Source organism: Gobius niger, assembly GCF_951799975.1.
Source record: "Gobius niger genome assembly, chromosome: 17".
Classification (NCBI taxonomy): domain Eukaryota; kingdom Metazoa; phylum Chordata; class Actinopteri; order Gobiiformes; family Gobiidae; genus Gobius; species Gobius niger.
The window spans coordinates 27,267,673-27,288,045 of NC_136868.1; the positions used below are offsets into that span (position 1 = coordinate 27,267,673).

The 20,373-nt window shown below is 41.1% G+C and overlaps 1 protein-coding gene across 6 annotated transcripts in view; it reads left to right on the forward strand.

Annotated features, from left to right (window-relative positions):
• Positions 1-18,999, forward strand: part of csnk1g2b (casein kinase 1, gamma 2b) — a 39,440-nt gene extending 20,441 nt beyond the window's left edge. For 2 of the 6 annotated variants that reach the window (XM_079574759.1, XM_079574758.1), the window contains exons 4-12: positions 4,392-4,540; positions 4,872-5,106; positions 5,606-5,691; positions 7,857-7,941; positions 8,020-8,168; positions 11,307-11,390; positions 14,303-14,404; positions 16,355-16,476; positions 18,630-18,999. In XM_079574759.1, the coding sequence (XP_079430885.1) occupies positions 4,392-4,540; positions 4,872-5,106; positions 5,606-5,691; positions 7,857-7,941; positions 8,020-8,168; positions 11,307-11,390; positions 14,303-14,404; positions 16,355-16,476; positions 18,630-18,684 (1,067 nt within the window). In that variant the 3' untranslated portion in view covers positions 18,685-18,999. The remainder of the gene's footprint in view (positions 1-4,391; positions 4,541-4,871; positions 5,107-5,605; positions 5,692-7,856; positions 7,942-8,019; positions 8,169-11,306; positions 11,391-14,302; positions 14,405-16,354; positions 16,477-18,629) is intronic. The other 4 variants (XM_079574761.1, XM_079574760.1, XM_079574762.1 and 1 more) reach the window with 4 other exon arrangements.
• Positions 19,000-20,373: the final 1,374 nt, after the last annotated feature.

Sequence of the window (20,373 nt, forward strand, 5' to 3'; positions counted from 1 at the left end):
TGTGATGCGAGGCCCGGCGTCGGAGTGGACGCAGCGCTGAGCTCTGTGGAGGAGCTTAGCTACACACTGGTAAACCCGCTGCTGGACGCTGCAGCTCGGTATCCTCACTTCACTCTGCCCTCGGCTCCTGACCGCTCCACTCAGGCTTTTGTCAAAGGCACAGCGAGGTATTCACTGAAATGGCTGCTAATCAAGGAACAAAAGACTCTGGTTTCTTTCATGCACGCATGTTGAATAAAGTCTGACTCAGAGGCTACAAATAATTCCAATTCTATAAGTGAGGCCTTGTACATTACATTTAGTATTGTGTGTATTGAGTTATCCTTTTTATGGGAAAAAAAAGCTCAAAAAAGCCTTTCTACTCATAAAACATGTAGCTTACTTGGCCTTTTCATTCGCTCACTACTACTGGCCAGTCTCATGCTGTGAGTGAGTGATTTAGTCAAGTAGCTGATGGCTCTAGGACAATTTCTGTAACAAAACAAACTTTACATAATCTGTGATAACGTTGACATTGTGATCCAGGCTCTTTAGAAAATAGTGAGATTGTGACGTTGATTTCTCTTCTGGCATTTGCCAATTTGCAAGTTCTCTTACATCCATGATCCGTAAACCCGTTTTGTACATTCTTCAAATATGAAACAAATCAAAATGCGCTGAACCATTGCTCCGTTGTTCCCGCGCTGTAATATTGAATGCTGGACATGGATGTAGCACTTGTACACTTACGCGTGCGGTGCCCTGTGCCCCAGTCTTTTCAAGCCTGAATGCTGATCACATTTCAGCCTCGTGTGAATTTCTCTCGAGCGTCGGGCCTAATGGAAGTGGCTGCTCTATAATCTAAATCTTTAATACTCGCGGCTCCTTCCTCTCTCTATTCCCGGCTCCTCGAGCCCTCTCCACTGTGGCCCTTTCCCTTTGACATTCTGCAGCAGCTCCATTGTCCTCGGCCTGTGTCTCTGAGAAGGACTGCCTGTGGACACAATAGGCTTTATTGTCTTAGACTGTCAGGACAGCAGGGGTCGGAGCAGTGCTAATGCTCGCGCTGCTAAAAAAAAAGCCAAAAGCCAATAGGAATAAGGTTGAGACATGCCATGTAAAACAGCATCAGCATATGAGCAGGCTTTATGTACTGTTTGAAGTAGGGTTGATATTACAAATGTATGAATAACTCCAATTAGTTTTTTCTCCCCCGAGCCAAAACTGCACCTAGGAACCAAGTGACTCTTTAAGCTTATTAATGTTTCAGTTCACTGCTTCAAACCACTATTTAAAGTGTCAGTCATGATAAATGTTTACTACATTTTAAAAACCGTTTAGGACCAGAACCTTTTTTTTTTTTTTTTTCTTTTTCTTGGGATTTCTTTTGGTCAGTGTTGGATTGGGCCTGTTGTTGGAGTGGGAGTGTGTAGCAGTGGTGTAGTGGGTGAAGTGGGTGAAGAATTCTTCTATGATGCGCGGGGAGGTGTTTGTCTAAAATGTGTCTACTCTGTATACTGGAAATGTACAAAGAACACACTGTAAAGCGCTTTAGGCCTGATGAAGGTAGAAAAGCACTATATTAGTTATATCCGCTTTTAAATTGTGCTTTATTTTCTGTCAATGGAATATTTTTGCAGACTACAACTGAACAAAACACAAAAACGTTGACTATATCCTCAGAGGTTTTCACCACCTAATACAATTTCACTTGAATTGACGGAACTTACTAAATGGAAACTAGATCCAAGGTTCCAGTGAAAATATTTGAAGTTGAAATCTTTTCAGCCACACAGCCCCGAGCTGTTCACATCCTCGTCCTTAAATTACATTTACTAAATATCCTTGATACCTTGCAAATCGAGAATAGTATATCTGTTCACATTTGGTTGACTAAATGTATTACTGATTTAATCTATAACATGTACAATAGGTGGGCTGGGCTGCACTATATATCAGGATGCAATGTCCATATCGCAGGAAGCCACAATATATCTCTATCATTCACGTCTTCCATCTGACTGAAATTAATCTACACATTGTTTGGCGTACATAAAACAGAGATCCATGGAAACATGACAGTCATCTTTTGTTTTCTTCGACTGGGCAGCCTTGTTTTCATTCACACACACATTTTAATTCACAAACCTTTATTTAGTATAATTTGAGATTCAACCACAACTTTCCTTTTAGTTTTAGCCACTTTAGAGGAATACTTGATTATCCATTTTTTTTTTTTTTTTTTTTTTTTTTTTTAAATGCATGCTCCAGCTCAGACTGAGAAAAGTGGAGAAGTGAACTTGGTGGACTTCCAGAAAAGGTCCACCGTATTTATTTAGACTTTTACTTAGCAATAGGTACAAAATGCACTATATTTAGACACACAATAGTGCACGCTTTCTGTTTTTCTTTCACAAATGCTTAGTTTACAGTGTAGAGCTATGGTTGCAAAAGAAATTTACTCTACTACAAGAAAATAAATTCATTACAACTGCTGGTCTTCAAAAGTAATAGCAGCAGTTCTGCTGCCTAAGTTGAAGCCATCTCCCTCCAGGCCTGTGTCTCCGCTCCCCAGCCTCACGTCCTCCTCCTCAGCAGCAGACTGTGACGCTCACGGCTGTACCCGCTGATGACTGTGCTCTCAATGCCCTCTAGATTTGAGCCCAGCTTTGATGAGTCAGGCTCGATGTGATCTCCTGTCCCAGTCTCATCTGTCACCAGGGCAGCCCTTGGGCCACAGCAAACAAAACACCTGGCATGCTTTTTATAAACCAGTGATATTTACAATGCAGCTCGAACCATGCAGTGAGTCACGGGCTAGTCGTCTTCCTAGAAAACAGGAGGAGAGGTAAAACGGGATCGGCCACTTGACTCCTGAAACTGTAAACGCTGTAGAGTAACTCTCATGTTTTACACGTGTAAGTCCTTTTATGTTTGTCCCTAGTGCCTATTCTCTGTACTCAATAGCACTTGGCTAACTAGCCCAAAGCTGATCATGAGGCTGGTCAAGGTGCTTGATTTCATGGCTTGAGTACGGATCATAGACTATAGAAAAGTGATGACACTACATCTGCAATTCTGCACACTACTGCCACCTACTGTTCTGGAGTAGCCTTACAATCAATGCTTAAGAATAAACAGAACTTTATGGGGAACATACTCCCCAGTTGAAATGAATATTTCTTTTGATCGGAGTTTCTGTTGCGGTGAAATTGGTCAGACTAAAAGGAAACTTCTTGTTACCATTTGCAATTTGAGGGATGATGGACCGTTTGGCCACGCCTCCTTTTATCTGCTGTCAGTAAATAGCTCTGGATTAAGCCGAGTTGATCCTTCCACATTCTTCATGGGTCACTCAGCAGCAGCGGTGGAGGGTGTGTCTGCTCTGTGGAGGAAAGGTGAAGTGAGTTTTGAGAAAATGGTTGGCATGGGATATGACAACTTCGGCTCTTTCATGGAAGCCAAATCTTTGGGATCTGTCAGTACAGTATTGGTCCAAACCACAAAAGGACGACTGAGATGTAGATCTGAGCTGTGATGACTTTTGACTCTCTTTGGGAGAAGACTTCTAACTTAGCAGTGCTTAACACTTCCTCTTCTACCAAATGTAAACATCCCTAACGCCTCCACAAATGAGGAACAAATCATGATTTACATGAAAATGTTTATTTATTTTTTTATCTTATACAGGGAAGGCCCAATGAGAGTACAAGACTCTTTTTCATGAGCGCCCTGTTTCATTGCAAATACAATGCAGTATTTACAGTAAAATGTTATAAATATCAATTAAAGCAGGTGCAATTTTCTTTATACAAATCTAGTACTAAGCATTTTAGATGTGTCACTAAAGAGTTAAATTGTCAAAGTCTTTGTTCCATTGGTGGGCAGCATAATAAGAAAAGCCTTTTTCCTGTGTCACTCTTTATGAGTCCATTTTTTAGAACTAAACAGTCATGTGACCTAGTGTTGAATCGACTTGAGCTGTAGTTTAGTTCACATGCGAGATAATCAGGAAGCCTCCCAACAAGTCCCTTATAAATAAATAAGATACAGTGCTGCTCTCTCCAGTTAGACAGGGAAGACCAGCCAACTTTGTCATACAGCAAACAGTGATGAGTTCTGTATTTGTCTCCAGTTATAAATCCAATAGCAGAATGATAGCCTGCATCGAGAGGTTTAAGAACGGAAGGTGAAGCGTGCATGTAAACTGTGTTGCCATAATCAAGAACTGATAAAAACTTAGCTTGAACAATTTCTTTTCTATAATTCAATGGTTGTTTGTGTTCTAAAAAAAAATCTGTATTTCTGTTAAATACATTACGTGAGGTAAAATTCCACTGCCGTCTCGTCTGGTGAAGATAAACCCTGCCCTGAGTCTGATCCTAAGCGTGTTTGTGTGTGTGTTTTTCCAGAGGGGATCCCTCAGGTGTACTACTTCGGTCCATGTGGTAAATATAACGCCATGGTGCTGGAGCTGCTGGGGCCCAGTCTAGAGGACCTGTTCGACCTCTGTGACCGCACCTTCTCCCTCAAGACCGTCCTCATGATAGCCATACAGCTGGTAAGACCTAAGAACTGGGTGTAGCTCTCATTTAGGGACATTTAAGGACATTTTTTTTTGGCTTTTTTCTGGTTTATGGAGGAAGAGAAATGCCAAAATAAGTGAGGCATGCATTAAATATTTCTTTTTTTTGATCAGGCTTGTAATTGTTGGCATGTTATTGTCTTGTTTAAAAATTATGACATTCAAATGATTTATGTCACTTGTATTTTCAGGATGTTTCTTCAGAATGTTTTCAAAGTTACAGCAATATTGTTTGAAACTCTGCCATGACATTAAACATCGGCCATGTCTTAGACCTTCTCCTCCTTTGTTTCCATCTGTCGTGTAGATTACGCGGATGGAGTACGTCCACACCAAGAGTCTGATCTACAGGGACGTGAAGCCGGAGAACTTCCTGGTGGGGCGACCGGGGAGCAAGAGGCAGCACACCATCCACATCATAGACTTTGGTCTGGCCAAAGAATACATTGACCCCGAGACCAAAAAACACATCCCCTATCGGGAGCACAAGAGTCTAACTGGGACGGCGCGCTACATGAGCATCAACACGCATCTGGGAAAAGGTCTGAGGCTGACACACTTTGACAAGGAATTAAAAAAAACAGAAGAAAGATGTCAGCTTAGTTAGCTTTGTCAGTGCTGGCTCAAAGAAAAGACAAAGGCCAGCAGCCGTGTCTGAACTCTGTAACAAAACCAACGTCAACAAATTATCTTGTACTCTCTGTACTTAGTGAGGGATTGAACATATTAACAAAGATGTTGATTCATCCAGAAACTGCAGACATGAAGATACGGCATTACACATTTCCAAAACAAGCTCCATGTTTCCTTTTTTCTTTTTTTTCTTTTTTTACCAGTGGGCTGAGATTTCATCAATTAGCGCCGTTCTGTGTTACATCACAGCTGTTGTGGGAGGCATATTTCCAATAACTGGCAAAGAAGGAATCTCTGCAAATTTGGCGTGCAACTCTTAAGCCATGAATGCAATGCTCTGACTGAAAGGGCGCGAGCTACTTTATGTGTTTGTTTTTTTCTCACACCTTGTTTCATTCTGTGTTTCAGAGCAAAGCAGAAGGGACGACTTGGAGGCACTGGGTCACATGTTTATGTATTTTCTTCGAGGTAGCCTTCCGTGGCAGGGCCTTAAGGTATGCACATTATTATTCAGCAGCATTAAAGATTGGGCCAAATGTAGCGGATACATTTCTCTCAATTAAGTTTATCGTACATTACCTTAACTCTCCGGGGGAATGGACTTATGTATAACAGCAATTTCACCCTTGTCCTTTCTTGGTGCTCTACTGGGAAACATCTGAGAAGGCTTTTAGGAGCTGTTTGTTTTTTTTGTCTTTTGTTTTTTTGCATCGAGGCAGTGTAAATCAATAGCCCGAATGTGTTTTTGAAGGCAGCAGTCTCAAAGGTGCGCGCACACAGAAAAAGAAAAGACACCTCATCTGCGCACCATTTGCTGTGTGGGAGGCTGCTCTTGTTGGATGAATTCATGTGGAGGACGCGAGGTGGCTTAGGCCAAAGTAGCTCGCACCTACACAAAGCATGACGCCGTGCATCAAAGTACTCTTTCGATTTCGCGTACGCGTTTGGGTGAAAAGGATCAGCCAATTTGAGTTGATAACGTGATGGGACAGGTTCATTCATATGATTTGTAACTGGTTCAAAGGCAGATGCTGAAAATAATCCACCCGGTGTGATGGTACTGCTTTACTAAGTTTTTTGGAGGTGCCATCAGGGCCGTTTCTAGCCATAAGCACCCTGTGCAAATGAACTGGGCCCCAAATCTAATACAGGGGGCCCAGCCATTGTTTTGTGTGTGGTGCCATAAAAAATACATTAACATCATTTAAAGGAGCTATATCATGCTATTTTAGCCATTCAAAAGTTACGTATAGGCATTTATATGATATATTGTACCTCTACCACTATGGAGCACTCATTTTTGTGATAAATATAAGTGTTTTCTGGAGGTATTTTTCGAACCCGGAAGACACAACGCTTCGATTCAGTTAACTCCGCCCCCTCTCTCCGCACATACAACTTTACCGTAATATAAATAAACAACAATAAGTGAAGTCACTTCACGATGCAGTTATACGGAGTTGACATCTGCAACACAGCTTCATAAATGGCTAACACACAAGCTAATATGCTAACACACGTTTGGATTGACTCACCCTCTGGTCCATCGCTGTTCACATTATGGGACTCGCGTTGGTTATAAAAGTTAATCCACTCTGATTCTGGTGAAGGTTCACCAAACATCCATCAGAGACAGTCACAGAAAAACAATATTTTGGTGAAAGTCGCTGAATCCCGGAGAAAAAAACAGCTGAGTGGCCTCTTCTTGAAAAAGGTTGAATAAACTCCTCGTCCTCGTAGCCAACGCGCTTCTTTTTCTCCGTCCGTGACATTATCGTTAGTTAAGAATAAGAACAGGTGTCCAGAGTAGGTAACGAGCTCCATCTTCACAGCTGCAGCACAAACATGACTGATCTGTTCAGACGCCATGTGTTTGTTTTGGCCACAGCTGACCTGGAAGCACCTCGGGCACATCCTTTTTTATTTTTTAAATTATTGTTTTTATTTTATTTTTTACTCTTTGTTTCTCTCTTATGACAGAAATAATGAAAACGCTGTTTTACAAATTAAAATCAGGCCGTAAGCATAGAATTAAGACATTACATTACAGACGTCGAGCACTTCCGTTCCGCTGTTACGACACAACTGAACACTCAGTCGTTCACCAGGAGAGGGAGGTGCAGCTGCTCAGAGAGCAGGATTTAGGAGGATTACTGAGAACTGTGTGAATGAAGCCACAAACCACTCTGGGGGTGTTTTTGATAAGGAAATAGCATAACAACATGGCTAAAAGCTCCAAAAAGTCGATTTTGCATGATATAGGACCTTTAAGATAATTGACACGTTTAAAATTCAGTCTGCGCTTACAGTATTTAAAAAGGTTCTTTAGTTGTAGTTTAATTTATTTAAGGATCCCTATTCATCTATTATCCTTAGATTATTCTTTCTGGGATCTGTTTGTTATGGTTTTGAAATGATTTACTTATTTATTAAAAGTGACCCACACAGTCCATTGTTGTGGGGGCTCCAAGCAGGACTTTGCACAGGGTCCCGTTAAGGTTAGAACCGGCCCTGGCCCCTCCATACAGTTGCTTTGCTTATGTAGTTTTGGGAGATAGTTTTCATTCTTTTAGTTGACCATTAATTGCAGCTTTGTTTATTACTATGTACCACTATATGAAGAGATGCTGATGATGTGTATTCCTTTTGTCTCTTACAGGCAGACACTTTGAAGGAGAGGTACCAGAAAATCGGGGACACAAAACGAGCCACACCAATAGAAGTTCTTTGTGAAAGTTTCCCTGGTCTGTGCCGTGAATTTCTCAGATGTTGTATCTCGTTTTGTTTTGTCCAAACCATATTTGACACATTCTTTGTCACAGAAGAGATGGCCACCTACCTGCGATATGTGAGAAGACTGGATTTCTTTGAGAAGCCGGACTATGACTACTTAAGGAAGCTCTTCACTGACCTCTTTGATAGGAACGGCTATGTCTTTGACTATGAATACGACTGGGTCGGCAAATCACTTGTAAGTACCTTGTCCAAGTACAAGATGTAGCAAACATGATTTTCTATACAAAGTAAATGTAAAAGAGGCCTGCAACATTGTAGAACCAAAGAGCCAGTTCTTCCTAAAGAATATCAAGCTCTTATTCGTTCATTGTTTATTATACACCTTATTCCGGATGTTCGCGTGGGCGCCGCCATGAATTGTGCCCGCCCCTTTCTCCTATCTGTTAACATGGGACTGGAGAAGTTCACATAAAATCAGTTACTACACGGAAGTGTCTGTACAACAGAAGTGTCGAGACAACGCAAAAAGTGGCAAAAGTGGGCGGGGCGGAATAAGGTGAATACAGACTCAATTGCGGTCCAAATAGATTTAAAAGATCTTATATAGCGCTTTCCAGACGCTCACTGTCGCTTTACAATTTTTTGCACTATTCATTCACTCCATACTCGGTGGTGGTAGGCTACTATTGTAGCCACAGCTGCCCTGGCGTAGACTGACGGAAGCGAAGCAACCTGTGCCATCCGCCCCTCTGACCACCACCAACCACTCACTCACTCACTATATTCACCCAGGCTTCCTGGTGTTCCCAAAAGGTCCCCCATCCAAATCGCGACCAGGCCCCTCTAAAATATAGGTTGAAAAAGTTCTGGAACGATACAATACCACATCACACTACATATGGGCTGATGCCATTTGTATTGGGATACACAATGTATTCACTAAGGAATTGCCATAAGAAGTGCTGTGACCAATTGTTCTCCGGGTCTTAATGTACCACTCCAAAAGTCTGTATAAGCTCTTAGGTAAGGGATCAAAAAAACAACTCCAGAGAAATATGAGCAGCATATTACTCAAAAGTCCTTTAGTCAGATGGCCAAGCCAATGTGTATGAGGCATTTTCATCCTTTGTCTAATAGTAAAGAAAGCAAAATTTGAATTTGCACCGATACCACCGATACCACTTTTTCTAAAACCGATACGAGTACGAGGATTTAAGTACTCGCCGATACCAAATACCGATACGAGTACAAGGCATTTTCTTCAACATTCTTACTTTTTTCACAGCAGATTGGTTTGTAATTAGTAAATTTACTCATTTACATTTCCTTAAGTAAAGTAGGCGACACATTTAAGAGCAGTTATTAGAATTGTGCTGATGCCATTTATTTATTTATTTTTATTTTCATTCAATATAATTTTTAATTTTTATTGCTCTGTCCATCACAGACAGAAAAGCCCATGTCCAAAAGCTCCCAATGCCTGAGCTTTATTCATTTATGTATTTTTATTTAACAATAGTATTGAGGTGTTCGTCTTTACTTCAGCTCCGTGTAGATTTTCTCGTGTGTTTTGTAGCAACTTAGCGAGAAGCTACAGCGTTTTCATTGTTCTGCTGCAGCTCATTTTCGCTCAACATGGACATGCTGTATCTCTTTTATTTGGATTTTCTGAGGACTTTTTAGTCGCTGGGTTAGTTTTTCAGATGAATAAACCCCTGGGCATAAAACATCGTCAGAATGGCCAAAACTGCACTAGACGCGAGTTAGCAACGTTAGCTTGTATGTTGTAAACACTGCAGACGCTGCAGCACGAACAACATTAAGCTCTGGTTAAATCCAGCACAGACTCTGATTTAGGGAGTGTCGTCTGTAATAAAGTCAGCTCTATGTGGATTATTGTATTTGCACTAAACAATTCTCCAGTTTGTTGCTTCTTCTCTCCTCAGCCGAGAGGTGCGCCTCGTAGCTGCGCTGGCCGCAGGTCAAATGGTATCGGTTTCTGGTATCGGGACCTCATGAATGAATAAGAGTATGAGTACAAGCCTGTGGTATCGGCCCGATACCCGATACTGGTATCGGTATCGGAGCATCCCTAGTTATCCACTAACTTCACCTGTCTGACATTGAGGGCCCGATCTTGTGTCTCAAAATGCAGACGATAGCGTGACATTTTGCGCTCAGTAGGAGCACTTTGTGATCTTGCCGCTCCAGACTTAGCGCATTTAAGTGGGTGGAGACACACATTTTCCTCCAACCAGATCGACTCCGCCTCCAGGAGAGCGGTTGTGTGGGAGTGTGGGGTGAACATGTGCTTTTGTTTTGCTTTGCGTTGACGCCAAGCGCGGCCGATCCGCGCCACAGCGGACGCTGTAGCTCTTTTTCTCTGGAGACGTGAACATGGTTTAGCTCACGATGGGGTAAATAAAGTTTTTAGTTTGACCTGTGAGAGCCTAAGGCTTAAGAAAGAACGCAAGACAGCGCAATGTAAACCAGGAAGTGAATGTCAGCCGTGTTTCCATCAGTGCTGTCACCTCCTCTTGTGACGCCCCTCACAGGTGGCGGAGGCGAATGGCACATATAGCGCCGCCACTCGGAAAATAATTCGCCAAGAGCCTGCGCCGCCCCGTGCGCCGCCACAAGATCTGGCCTTTAGTGTTATTGCTAAGGCACATAAAAAAATACTGCTTGATAATGACAGGGAGGTTTGTGTTCTGCACTTTATTGTGCATGTGTGTGACTTTTGTGACGCCTTTATTGTTTTTTGACCTCACAGTCACATAAATATACAAGAAAATCTCAATAAAATCTAAAGAGTAATTGCCATTCGGATTTTCCGATGCAATCCACGTATTACAACCAAGCCGTGCATTGCAAAACAATATATTTTCCAACCCTAGTTGCAAATACCGGTTCTTTGTGAACTAAAGCTGACCGAGTATAAAGACAGGATCAATCTTATTGAACAAAAAGTAAAAAATGATTTGTGATATTATAAGATGCTTTTTTTTATTGTCGTCATGCCATTGTTTTTGGTAGAAATTGGAGCTCAACTGGTGAAACGTTCTGTAAGAAAAACCAGAAGGTCAAAATCTATGTTATGTGGAGAAAAAAAGCAGCTGCAAAAGAACTTTATAACTACAACTGTGACAGGTTTCATTGTAAGTGATCAGCCACTAACCAGTCCCTTTTTTCTATCTGGTCTCCAACTCTATCGCTCATCCAAAAGGCAGCACAAGTTACAGCTGTTCCATGTCCATTGTCCGACAGTCTCGTGAAGCATTCCTGCCACAGAAATGTCAGACAAAAGCCGGTGATAAGAAAAAAGGATGTGAGGAAACCACTTCTAACACCTGTGTCCTTGTTCTCTCTCCAGCCCACACCTATTGGCCCTATCCCGAGTGACACGCCGCTCCAGCCCAGCAGCCGAGACAAAGCACAACAGCAGACCAAAAACCCGGTGAGACCAAGCACATAAACCATACACTGTAAACACCAAAGCAGTCCACCACTCAGACCCAGCCTCCCTGTCATCCAAGCACCTCTCCTCCTCTACTGTGAGCACCTTACCAGAAAACATGTCCACCGCTCCTCGTGGGGCAGATTAGACGGGGTGGGTTAGAGAGGAAAGATGGAGGCTTTATTGGAGTGCTTTAAAAGGACAGTGTACCAGGTTCTCATATACAGACCTGTTCCATTGCTCTTGTGCTGTTTTTCAACATTTACTAAAGTTTAGTCCGGTGGTCAAACCTATAAGCTAAAATCTTTTAAATAAGAATACAAATGTGAACTTCTTCCACATGAGACTTCAACCATAACATAAGATTAAAAAGGCTCTGTGCATGCAATGTTTTTGGCTAACTTCCTGTTAGGCCTGTGTTGGGTAAAGACAACTTCCTGTCCACATTTTAACTTCTATTAAATATGAAATAAGATTTTAATAAACAAACGAAAGGAAACAAATGTCAAGCCAAGTGTGTGTCATAAAAAAAATCAGACGGTCGAGCTATTTAGCTATTTAGCCTTTAGCTTCAAGGCTAAAACAGAGTTATAAACACAGAAGTATTTATATCCAGAGTAATGTTTTCAACATATTTGTTATATATATATATACTATAAATAAATATTTCAGCAAGACATGGTTAACTCTCCATATGAATAAAGCAGACAGGAAACTGTTGTTATCTGTGGAAAGTTAGCATTTTGTTGCTATGAAATTTGCTGATCCAACTGTAGGTCAGAGGTCAGTTTCTCCAATTGTGTACCTCCCAATACTCGATCTGCGCCAATCACGCATCAACTATCAACTGTATTTCTAGTGTATTACTCAGTAGACTTTTCCAAAAATACTTGCCCTACTGTGTTATTCCAGATCTGCGTAAAGGAATAGCTTTAATTTTTTTTCATAATTGCTTTCATTGTGATACTGAACCGAGCTGTCACATATACAGTAGAAGCCAATTAACACTTTATTCACATGCTACCATATTTCCACAAATATTTAATATGTGTGTTGTGGCAGTGCAGCTTAAGCTTTAATTTATTCTTCACACCTTGCCACTCGAAGTCCCAGTCATTGCCTGTGTGAGTTGAAAACACTAATTGCTTTGTTCACACAAGTAATGGCGAGATGTGGTATATGCTTACTTTGTGGCGAATTAAAGCAATAATAAAATCAAGTATTAAAGTGATTGGGCTATACTTTTAACGCTAAAAGAAAAACTGCTACACAAGTCATGCTCCAAATCCTTCTGTTCTTCCTGGTGTTTCCCGTAAGGCCACGCATGTACAGCACAAGTGCATTAGTTTTATGATCGACCTGTTACACTGGACTCTAGCCGCTCTTTATGACTCCCCATTAAACACGATTGGCCTGGTAACAACATACCACTCTTCCACGCCCCGCCTTCTGTAACTGAACAATGAAAAAAGGCACATCCTGGTTTCAACACGAAAGATAAGATGTGCACCATTCTGTGAGACTATATGACATTAGAGCCACGTTACGACACTGGTGGGTGGTAAGTTTGAGCAGGGAGCAACTGATGAAGTAAGGCTCTAGACATGTGACAGACAACCTACTGAAGCTCAACGCAAGAAAGGGCATTGAAATACTCAGTTAAGCTCTCAGGCAGTGTAAATTCAGCTTCATTTGTTTCAAATTAAGCAAAATAACAAAACATGTGCCTTTTGCTATTCAACGATCGACTGGTTGCTCTTTACATTACAGTAATAACCTTGTAATGAATGGGCTCTGTGCTCAGTATGTTTTGGCTAGCTTCCTGTTGGCCAGTGTAGCATAACGCCTTCTTCCTCTCCACATTTTTGACATACATAAAAAATGGAGTATGATTAACAAATTAACATCTAGAAAAAACGTCATAAACATTAGTTCAGGCTGTAGTGCTATTTTAACCCTAGTCAATGTCAGTCTATTTATCATCTGCCTTTAGCTTCAAGGCTAAAACATGTACATTTGTAAACACACAAAGTCTCCTCTAAATTTACATCCTGTGTAGTGTAGTTTTTTATATGTATCCAACAGCTGCATATTTTCTTCCATGTATAGTTATTTATACAGCTAGAAAGCCACGGCTAACTCCCCATAGGAATAAAACAAGGACAGGAAACGGTTGTCATCCGAGGAAGTTGGCGTCATGTTGATATTTCTGCTCACAGAACGTGCAGCATTATACCTGAATGTGTAAATATCTCCTCATGCTTTTATTTTTTGGGCATATTATTAATTATTAAACCTAATGCAGGATAAAAAGCTGTAAATGATCGAAGAGTATGGGATATTGAAATGACCCATTGACAAATTAATTGATTTTGTCCTAAAGCCACGTAATCTGAATCCCTCCTTACAATGCTTTTGGGCCATTAGCATGTTGGACTATCAGCCATGAGAGAAACCTTTGTGACCTTTGAGCTTTGCAGCGTGTCAGAGGCTGAAATATTTATTATTATGAGGACTAATGTTTCTGATAAAATGCTCATGAAGTAAAGGCAGGACCACGTAGCTGTCACCCATCACAACTCCTTTAAATGTTCTCTCAGCAGTTTAAAGTGGACCCAGGCTGTTTTCCGTTTACCCCTGCATGATTTTACCGTGTTGATCTGTGCTTTTTCACTAAGACACGATTTCTCCCCTTCCTCTTGACTCCTCTTATTAACATAGTATGTCTTTAACAAGCCTGCTTCTGCTTGGAAAATGTCTTCTATAATTTCTTTTGTTCTTTTTGTTTTGTTCCTTTGTTTACACACCCCTTCCCTCACCTCCTCTTCCTCACTTTCTTTTCTTTTTTTGTGATTTCACAACCACCTGGCTCTATCCCTTATTTGTTTTGTTTTGCACTTTTTTGCGTGAAGTCGCCCGAGCCCAAAGGAAGCGAGTCTCAGCCCACCCCCGTGACCAATAAGGAGACTTTGGGGTCGCACCTCACAGCTGAGCGCTTGGGGGGCTCTGTACAGGTATTTGCTGCTAATGCTAAATGCTAACGCTGCTTCGTGGCTAGTGCATGCCGCTTGGTAGTTTTTTGTTTGTTTTATTTTTTTTTACATGTGTTTGCTGGTTCGATTCCCCTCTTCTTACACTGACTCCACACACTGCCTGCCTCAAAGCCTTGCATTTCTTTGTACTTAAAGAAAAAAAAAGCTTCTTTTTGCTTGACAATAGCTTCAAGCGCCTGGCTGCTCAGAGTAAGGCATAAGTAAGAATATTCAGCTGCAGTTATTAAATGGTTGTTGTAGACTTGACTTTTTTAAAGATGCAATGAAAACTTCACAGGGTCTTCAAATGACTAAAGGAGATGCAACCCTCCCACAAACGCATGCCCTGAAGGTGGTGGCGCTATATTCATATTTTGACGTGTTAGGAGATTAAATGCTTTTGGGTCAGTGTAGGACAGTTCTAGTCTTGGACCTGGGATTAACTGGCCACTGAGTAGACGGGCTAAGCCTCAACAGGGCCATAATAAGTGGTCCAGGGAAGAGGTTCTTAACTGCTGTCCATAAAGTCAAATATCAAAAGTGCCTGGGATGTTTTTGTTAAATATCTGTTATGTGGCGAAAGTGCTCTTTTGGTGCTAATGGAGCATAGCTAGAAAGAAAAGCAAAAAAAAAAAACAAGGCACTCTTCCTGCATCAAAATTCTCTAATTACATTACCCAGGGACTAATTCTGCTAAAGTCTTTAAAACATAATGAACTGGGTGTTAGTCTGTCCAATACATTAGTTGATTAACATCTAGCACACAATGTTTTGAAAGATTTTCCCTGAATTATTCCATTAAGATACAGGCCTTTCAGCAACGCAAACAGAGAATTTTGATGAAGAGGATTGTTTTTGTTGTTGTCTTTTCTGCTTCGGGACCCGCCAGCCTCAAGTCACGACCCAAGCAGGAAAAAACAATTACACCTCCCATTGAAAATAGTTTGCGTTTTGACCCAGTTGTAGCATATACTGTATGCACGTCATTAGTAAGGATGTCAAGATTAGCCGGTTTGACGATTACCTCTGTTATTAAGCCCCCTTGTAGGTTCATCGTAAGAATTTTGGCACCTACGGTAAAGCTCATGAGGCGTAGGGTGTGCTTTTTGTGTGCACACTCGAGGGTGAAGGATGAAGAGGCATCATCCAGTATTAAATCTAGTCAGTGGCAGGTTAAGTAATCCATTGTAGAGTGCATTACATTACCAAAGGAAGAGTCCCAAAAGAACTGTTATTTCACAGTAAAAGTGACACACTGGAGCGCATGGAAATCTGCTGATAAGTTTGAATTCATGAGGAATCAGATCAGAGGAATATCTTGTATCATTTGCAAACATCGTCACCAGTTTGCTCTGTTTAGATATGGATGATAATAATATTGCATTGCCTATTTATTATTTTAAAGGCAATAACACAGGCTGAATGTTCAATAGGTCTCTTAAATAAATAAATCTTAAATAAATCTAAAATGTACATATATTAGTTATTTTAAATATATAAGCATTCTGACGCACATCCCTACATCATAGTGCAGTTCAGAAATGTTCACCCCTTCTTCTCTAAATGGCCCAAATCATAGTTTATAAGGCAGTTTGATAAAGAAACAAAGAAATTGCAGATGTGGATACAGTGAGGCCTGGTGGTAGTTCTCTAGTTTGGCTCAAATACGCCACCTACTGTTGGATAATGGGGTTGTACTTTAAACTTTTGGTTACAGCTCTTTTTTTGGTGTTAATGGATAAGGTGGGGATTATCAATGAGTTATATAGAGTACTGTATAAGTAAAGTAAACGTAATAGTTTCACTGATAGATTTCCTTCAGCCCCACGCTTGTACAGTACTGTATATAATTTACTGTTTTACAATGTAGCACCCCACTGTTCGTCTGTCTGTTGAGCGGGAGTGAAAATGTCCCGTCCTGTGTCGACGCAGGTGATGAGCTCCACGAACGGCGAGCTGAACACAGACGACCCGACGGCGGGGCACTCGAACGCCCCCATCACCGCGCCCACCGAGGTCGAAGTGGCAGACGAAACCAAGTACGAATCCACAATGTAAAACTTCTACTGCTTTTCCAATTGCACACGTTTTACCGGGACGAGGGGAATGCAGCGGACTGTAGAAATAAGTGTAGTTATGGCAGTCCTGCCCCCTCTCCCCAGAAGTGGGCAGAGTTTAAATACTGTAGGCCTTTGGCTCTATAGTCTGACATTTCGAGCCAGAATACTACTGACATTTTATTGTCAAGAAATGTCGAGTCATAATAACTCTTCATTTTGCATTGGAGCCACTGAAAGAAATCAAATGAGCACACTGCAAAAAGTCATTAACTAGATTCACTTAAAGTCTCAATTTGAGCATAGTAGTCCAGATTTGAGTTGTTTTGACGAGTTAAGATGCAGTTAGACATTTGACCTCGATTGATGTTTCTGACTCGTTTCAAAATTGCTCTTGTCCCATTGGCGGTTTTACTTTCTTCTTTATTTCAAGCAAGATTGCCTAAGAACTAGTCTGAAATGTCATCGAACTGGCAAAGTAAACTTGAGATCAGGGAAAAAGTCTAAATGAGTGAAAACTGCTCAAAACAAGATACATTTTAAGCCAGTGCTTGATATTTACTTTTTGTTGTGCTTGTCAACCGTTTATAGACACATCCTAATAATATTTATAAAGAATATTTGATAAAGAAAGGGCTGTTTCACAGTATAACGGGTAGCTTATCTTTGTTAAAATATGATATAGGAGTTGATTGGTTCTTGTAAAGTTAAAGCTCCAGTGGCATTTTCAGGAAATATCTTTATCACCCCATATTATCATAAAAGCTTCATTTTGAAATACTTTACTAGCTGCGTGTTGTTTGAGTCTAAATAAAATGCATTTTTATTGATTGCAAACCCAGAATAAAAGCGTGTGTGTGTTCTAATGTGGTGCAAAGGCCGGTCCACTCGGAAAAAGCATGAGGGCTGGAAACTTATTTTGGGGCCGCGGCTAACAGTTTATACTCCACTACCTTCTCCCTTTTACCGTACTTTCTGGACTATAAGTCGCACTTTTTTTCATAGTGTGTTATAGTGTATAAGTCGGGTGCGACTTGTATATATTACACTCAGGTGCGACTCATATATCAAAATATATAATTTCATATGTTTTTTATATTCATACTGACAGCCATGAGAGGGCCCTCTAGGTACCACTGAATATAAAATGAAAAATCGGTGTGGGGCCAATGAAAAAATGAGAATGGAGTGAGCCAGAAAGTTGTGAGGGACTGGTGAAAAGCGGAAGTTACTTTTACTCCAATGAAGAAAACAAAAAAAGCTAATTGCGGGCTAAAAGCTAGATGGCCAGTTTGCATATGAGAGCTTGAACAACGTGATGCCGGGAGAGGCTTGTCAAGGGTGCAGTGACGCCTCCAGGCCCAGGTACACTGCAAAAAGTCATTTACTAAGGGCGCAGCGGTTAGTGCTCGTGCTTCACAGCTAGAAGGTCCCGGGTTCGATTCCCACCAGGACGGGGACATCTGTGTGGAGTTTGCATGTTCTCCATGTGTCTGCCTAGGTGTCCTCCGGGTACTCCGGTTTCCCCTACCACTAAAAACATGTACAATAGGTTCCCCTCTGGGGCCAGGACTCCCCTGAAAAAGAGATTCTTAATCTCAGTGGGACTATCCTGGTTAAATAAAGGTGTCTCAATTTGAGCATAATAATCAAATTGTTTTGTTGTTTTGACTAGTTAAAATGTAGATTATTTCACTTGTTCTGAGATGTTTCTGACTCGTTTCAATACATTTTGTCTTTATTTCAAGTAAGTTTCTTTGCCAATGGGGTAAGAAAAATGTTCTTGTCCCATTGGCAGTTTTACTTTCTTATTTCTCACGAGATTTACCATTGAACCAGTCTGAAATGTCATCAAACTAGCAAAATAATCTTGGTCAGATCAGGAAAAAGTTCTAAATGAGTGAAAACCGCTCGACACCAGATATATTTCCTCAATTCAAGTTTTTTAAGCCAATGCTTGATATTTACTTTTTGTAGTGTAGTTACCAAGGCTAGTGCGAATTATTCTCCGGAGCGACTTATAGTTCTGGAAAATACGGTCTGGTTTGAAAGTGGGTTGAATAAAGGGTGGTACAGCTTTAAATCTGAAGTGAAAGTACCTTTGGCACATCACAATCTCTTCTCAACAATGCACCTCTTTGTTATTGCAGGTGCTGTTGTTTCTTCAAGAGGAGAAAGCGGAAAGCCCTCCAGAGGCACAAGTGAACCAGGAGCTTTGGAACTTGAAATGTTGTGGTCACTGTCGAGTTTTAAATGGAAGCAACTTCACACAGCCCTCAACCGCCCGGCCCGACCCGACCCGACCGACAGACTGCTCCCCACCTCCCCACCTCTACACCCACCCACCCACGGGACCTGCCACCTCTGCACCTGCCCTTTCACCGCCCTGTCGCGACCCCCGCCACTACCTTTACCCCCCACCGCGCGCTCGCTCTCGAAAGCCCTACCGGCGATAAAAAGGAACGCTGCAAGTCCTCCACGACAGACAGTGAAAACGTGGGGGGGGCGAGCTGGAGGAAGGGGCGGGGAATGAAAAAAAAAAAAACGTTTTCAAAAGCTGTAAAACCTACGAAACTTATGTGGCGTGAAAAATGACAAAGTTGTATTTAGATTCCATAATGGACATGTATTGTGCAGGGGGAGGGGGAAGAAACATGTGAGTGAATGGGGGGAAAATGCTCCTGGAGAAACTGGGTACCACTTTACAAACGTCCCGCCATCATGTACGGTTGACAATCTGGGTTGATACATGTTATTAAAAAAAAGGATTTCGCTTTTTATTAGTCGTGGAAAATGGCGCTTTTATTAATTACTTTCATTTGTCCCCGTCATGATTTAGCTTTTAGTGAACTGGGTCGGGATCTGGATAAAATAAACTGTTTAGTATCTCTTCCTTGGTTTGCAACTTCTGAATTTCTGAAGAGCATTTTTAAGATATTTCCTCCTTTGCTCACTGCGTAGTTTATTTGCACTATAGGCAATGAGCTCTTGCTTTAAAGTGTCAAGATAATCTGGAGAAGCATTAGCCCTTAATTACTTTGAATGCAGAAGCAGCTATTCAAATCGGCTTTTATTTGACAGGCTTCGGGCCCAATTTAATGATAATTGGATATGATTTTTGAAAAAGGTGGGCGTGACTGTTGAGCTCTTTTGATGAAGTCTGGAAAACCAAGGCAACTAAAAATATATATATATATATATATAAATGAAATGATGCCACCACTTTTCAATTCTTGCAGTGGAAAATAAAAAATGTTCCTTTTGTGCCGACAGAGAAAACCGTGAACTCGACGTCAGTTTTTTTTGCTCCAGGTCAAACCACGTGCGCGGCTCGTTGTAAAGTGGTACCTAGGTGTTTTATTATTGATTTTCTTCCTCTGGTGTGGGATCAAGAGTCATAAAGCGCTCTATGCTGAGATGTGTCCGACGCAGGAAGGATCTGTTCGAACCGAATTTAGAGGAGGATTTTTATGTCATTTATTTGTTTGTTTCCCTATTTCTTTCTCTTTTTTTTTTTTTTTTTTTTTTTTGTAATTTCAATCCTCAGTTTTCCAAAAAAAAAGATCCCTTCACTCAAAGCTTATTTTTATGACGTAGTGTCTTCGGACGATTTGCTCCTTCCTCACGTTGGCTTTTTCCCCGTCTGTGGATGTGGACGTTTGTAGCACAGTCACTGGCCTCAGGTACTGTGGATGAAGAAGACAAGAGGATGATTAAGCTCTCTTATTATTATTATTATTATTATTGTTATTATTATTATTATTATTGCACTTTTGGAGAAAAAAAACCACAGGAAAGTACTGCGACAGTGGATCTTTAGGTTTGAAATTAACAATTATGGACACTTAATAAAGACTGACCCGGGAAGAGTCCTTCACGATGCTTGTGTATCCG